The 4,208-nt window shown below is 46.7% G+C and overlaps 1 protein-coding gene across 1 annotated transcript in view; it reads left to right on the top strand.

Annotated features, from left to right (window-relative positions):
- The first annotated feature begins 8 nt into the window (after positions 1 to 8).
- Positions 9 to 4,208, top strand: part of LOC119348168 — a 13,734-nt gene continuing 9,534 nt past the window's right edge. Inside the window, exons 1-10 of the mRNA XM_037616486.1 lie at positions 9 to 1,026; positions 1,134 to 1,292; positions 1,406 to 1,534; positions 1,647 to 1,890; positions 1,995 to 2,708; positions 2,804 to 3,152; positions 3,250 to 3,445; positions 3,542 to 3,640; positions 3,740 to 4,005; positions 4,095 to 4,170. Coding sequence (XP_037472383.1) covers positions 205 to 1,026; positions 1,134 to 1,292; positions 1,406 to 1,534; positions 1,647 to 1,890; positions 1,995 to 2,708; positions 2,804 to 3,152; positions 3,250 to 3,445; positions 3,542 to 3,640; positions 3,740 to 4,005; positions 4,095 to 4,170 — 3,054 coding nt within the window. The 5' untranslated portion in view covers positions 9 to 204. The remainder of the gene's footprint in view (positions 1,027 to 1,133; positions 1,293 to 1,405; positions 1,535 to 1,646; positions 1,891 to 1,994; positions 2,709 to 2,803; positions 3,153 to 3,249; positions 3,446 to 3,541; positions 3,641 to 3,739; positions 4,006 to 4,094; positions 4,171 to 4,208) is intronic.

Genomic DNA, 4,208 nt, shown 5'->3' on the forward strand with positions numbered 1-4,208 from the left:
AAAAAAAACAGTCGCTTCCTCACGCAAAACGATTATGATTTAATCTTTTTTTTCTTAGCAAGAGCATTTTACTTCTCTAGGCATGAACTTCTGAGCACCACCTTCATTTCTCTATCTAGAGAATGGCAACTGTGTATTTGTGTAATTTAGCTGTCGGGAAATCCGAAAATTAACTTTTCTCTTGCCATTTTCGTTTGTCACAGGATGGACGGCTACGGGGTCCCTGCTTCGGGACCTAGCACGCTCCGACAGATTGATGACGTTCCATCTGAATCAGAAGACGAAGAGGGGATTGGTTTTCCTGCAGGAGGCGCGGTCGCCGAGTCTGATTCGGACGAGGAAGATCAGATCCAGGTCAATGGAAAAGCACCCTCAATCGGGTCAAGGTGCAGCGTGAAGAAGTTGCACGACCTGATTTCCTCATTTGATGAGGAGAAACGACAGTATGTAGCCGAGATGGAGTTTGGGGGGCTGCTAGAGCTACCAAAGATAACAAGGACGGATAGGCATTTCTTGATGTCTATCCTAAGCCACATCGATGAGGAGGCAAATTCAATTACAATTGATCACAAACGCGACATGCAATTTTTCGATGAAGATGTCAAACTGGTCATCGGCATACCATGTGGAACTGCTCCTGTTCGCCCTCCAGACCACGCTGTTCCGGAGGTAGTGGTGACACAGATAAGAGAGATGTTTGGAATTGGTCCAGGAGAGCACAGCATACTGCCAATCGTTGAAGCTGTGAAGCAGACATACGGGCGTCCTATGACGACACACGAGAAGAACAGGTTCAAAGTGGGGCTGGTCATATGCGCATGCACATACCTCCTCGCTCCAACAATGAAGAACGACTACTTCTGTACTGATTATTGGGGCGCGCTGGCAACGGCAGAGCTCATACATATGCACAACTGGTGCCGATATACAAGGGAAGAGCTGTTAGTTGCGGCGAAGAGGGTGAAGGCAGACCTTCTAGGAGGGCGTCTGAAGTCTAATCTATCAGGTTGCCTCCCATTTGTACAGGTAAGACTTCACAAAAATCCAAGGGCAACGCCAGCATTTTTTGTGTGTTCTTTCTAACACGGATGCCGTTTTTTGACCTTACCTTTGACCGAACTCGCTTTCCACAGGTGTTCTATATTGACAATCTTGACGTTGGAGAGCAGAACATCGACCACACCGCGCGCCCAAGAGTGAAGGCGTACAGCTACGCAGCTATCAGATCAATAATTGAAAAGGACATCAAGTCGCGCAAGGGAGATTACCCAGTCATCTATGGCAGACTCCTGGTAAGGGTTATCCCCCTCCACCTCTCCCCCCACACAAATTTTGCGTCATCTCCTTCATATATGCAGCGTTTTCCTATGACAATCACCCACTAAAATCTTCCCGATACAAACAGCCAAGACCAGCAGCAGATGTCTATTATCACAGAAACCCTATAACAAGGCAACGGGCAGCAAGCACATCAGCCGGTCGTGACTCTCGAAGCTCTGTTCCATCAAATCGTGGTTCGTTAGACATTAAGGAGGTATATACATTGTAACATGAAAGGAACTTGCACTGCATACGCAAATTGAGGATCGACAAAAACCAAAAAATTGGCATATAACTCATTACCTCCTTTTTGTTTTATTGAGCAGGCTTCTTACCTCGTCTTAGACAAAATATCAAAGTTCACAGCCCGTTGTGAGGAGGTTCTAATTTCCACTGCAAGGAAGAAAGAAGAGGAGAACCACCGTCATTTCAGTGCACTAAATACCTTGGAAAACTCTGCCCAACAAAAAATAAAGAAGGAGGCCAAAAGAATGAGGGATGAATTCTTTTCGTTCTTCAAAAACTTCGAGAGGCAACATGCTGCGATAAGGATGCGAAGGGGTGCATCAGGTAACAAATGCAATTATTTGCGTTTTTTTATACGACGTCCACAGAAAAAAAAATCATTGCCCCTGTGGTGACCTAAGTTTTGGCACATGATGCCCATTTTTCAGGTGTCGATGTTGATTCTGGTAATTGCCGCAACGCATCCCCAATACCAGATCTCGCTGTGTCAACGCCTTGCAATGCCAAACCAACACCTCCAGCGAGCGGCGGGTGTCAGGGCAACACAAACTCATCACCGGACGTTGTCGAGGTGACTCCTAGGCGGTTCAAAAGGATAGCAAAGAAACCGAAGAAGGTAACATTTGAGTGCGGGCCATCAGGCGTCATGGACATCACAGACAGCGAAGATAATGTGAATGATTGTTTATCACACCCTACAGCAATACGTTCAACTTCTGCCCTGGAAGATGGCAACCCGGAAGACAGCTCGCCTGTCGTCAACATCGCACTAGACAGCTTGATAAGAGAAGCAGAGAGGTACAGCAGGTCAGGCAAGCAGATTGTTGACGGTTCCACTGCAACCAGGGATTCCATCCTGGAACTTGCAAGTAGAGGTCAATCATCTGGCGCAAAAGATGTCGAGGATGGTGCAGCAACATACTCTGTTTGTTGTGCTCAAGACCCCAACTTCGACAACAGGCGTCAATGGAACTACCCGTCTGGACACCCACTTATCGAGGAGACGCCGTCATTTGACCTGGGCGTCTTCACACCTCCTTGCAATAAAGCAAAAGAACCTACCTCGTTGAGCATTGGTTCCATAAAGGGCATCACGCGGAAAGACCTGTTCGGCGCTGGTGAATTCTCCACTAAAACTCCTGGTAAACAGCATTCCCTCTTCGCAGCATAACACACAACTCTATTTTCGGGGTCTTCGTATTATGAATAACAGAGTTTTTTTGTCTCTATAAAACAGGGTCTGCAGACCAGGTGACACCATCAACCCCCTTTCACATAGGGAGCGCAACTATACATCCCACACAAGAACACCGTGTGGTGGCACACGTGTCACCGGTTAGTTGCACTAGGTCTGTAGCCACTGGCCTTTTGGACTTCAGAGAGGAAGTAGAGGCAGACTGTGTAAACCTGAACAAACCGGTTGAGGAAATATCACTACCCGCACCACCACCCAAAAGGAGAGTTGCCCCTGGGCCTGCCGGCCGATCGCCGTTTGTCATGCAATATCGTTTGTCCGAGAGGGCTTCAGGAGATGCAACACATTTGTATCTAACATTCTCCCAGATGGACGGAGCAGTGCTAAGCAAGTAAGTGTTGGCTAAAACACGGTTATTCACTGACTACTACACTTTTTTCCAAGTGACTCATTTAACGCAAGTTTGGATGTCAAATGATGTGTTGCAGCAACTGGGTTGTTAGTCCATTTCCAAGCTACATAGAGCTGACGGGCATCGCACTCAAAAGACAGTTGAGCGTGGGAGGTTTCATAGAGATAGACTTGATGAATGTTTTTATGCGGAGGTTCCAGCAGCTAGAGAATGCTTGGGCCAGAAAATATGGCGACTCACCATGGAGGCATTACTTGGAACCAGACTTCATGGTAAGGAAAATCCTGAAACTATCAACAAAACCATCATCGTGTCGAGATGAGGGTGTTTAACATATCTTTTTTGTCTGCCCGCCACTGTTTGTACAGAGCCACGTATTGCGAGGCGGAGGATTCATCCATAATGACTATGTAAGGAACATTTTTGTTGGGCATCACATCTCGCATGATGTCAACAGATGCCCTATGGTAACACTCGCTCGCATTTCTTATCGTGTTCTTTTCCTAAAACTAATGGTTGTTTCGTAGACATTTTCCAGTGACACAACACATCTATGTTTTTTTCAGATGGTCTTGCCAGTGCATCATGCGCACGCTTGGTCAACATATATATTCGACTTCCCGAGGAGGAGGACAACCATTTTAGATCCTATGATCAACAACGGGGACAGACCAGCAGATGAATTGCGCAACGAACACATAAAAATAGCAGATGAGCTACGCGGGGCGCTATTGGAATGCATAGCTGAATACTTCGATGGTTGGACACCCAAGACCAAAGGATGGCAGAAGTGGTTCCCAAAACTCACAACTGGACCTTGGGTCTGCAGCAGGTATCAGATACGCCATGCAAACTTCTTTCATTCTGTTTTCATAGTTCATGAGCTGTTGCTGAATAAGTTATGTTAAAAAACACCTAAAGGGCTTCTAGCGGGGTCATTGCGCTACACTATGCTAGGCAGTGGATGGGGACGAAGCTACAGAGGACTTTATCGCCGGTATGTACAATCAAAACACTCATGCGGGGAGTAAGGTG

Source organism: Triticum dicoccoides, unplaced genomic scaffold (assembly GCF_002162155.2).
Source record: "Triticum dicoccoides isolate Atlit2015 ecotype Zavitan unplaced genomic scaffold, WEW_v2.0 scaffold87329, whole genome shotgun sequence".
NCBI classification, from domain to species: domain Eukaryota; kingdom Viridiplantae; phylum Streptophyta; class Magnoliopsida; order Poales; family Poaceae; genus Triticum; species Triticum dicoccoides.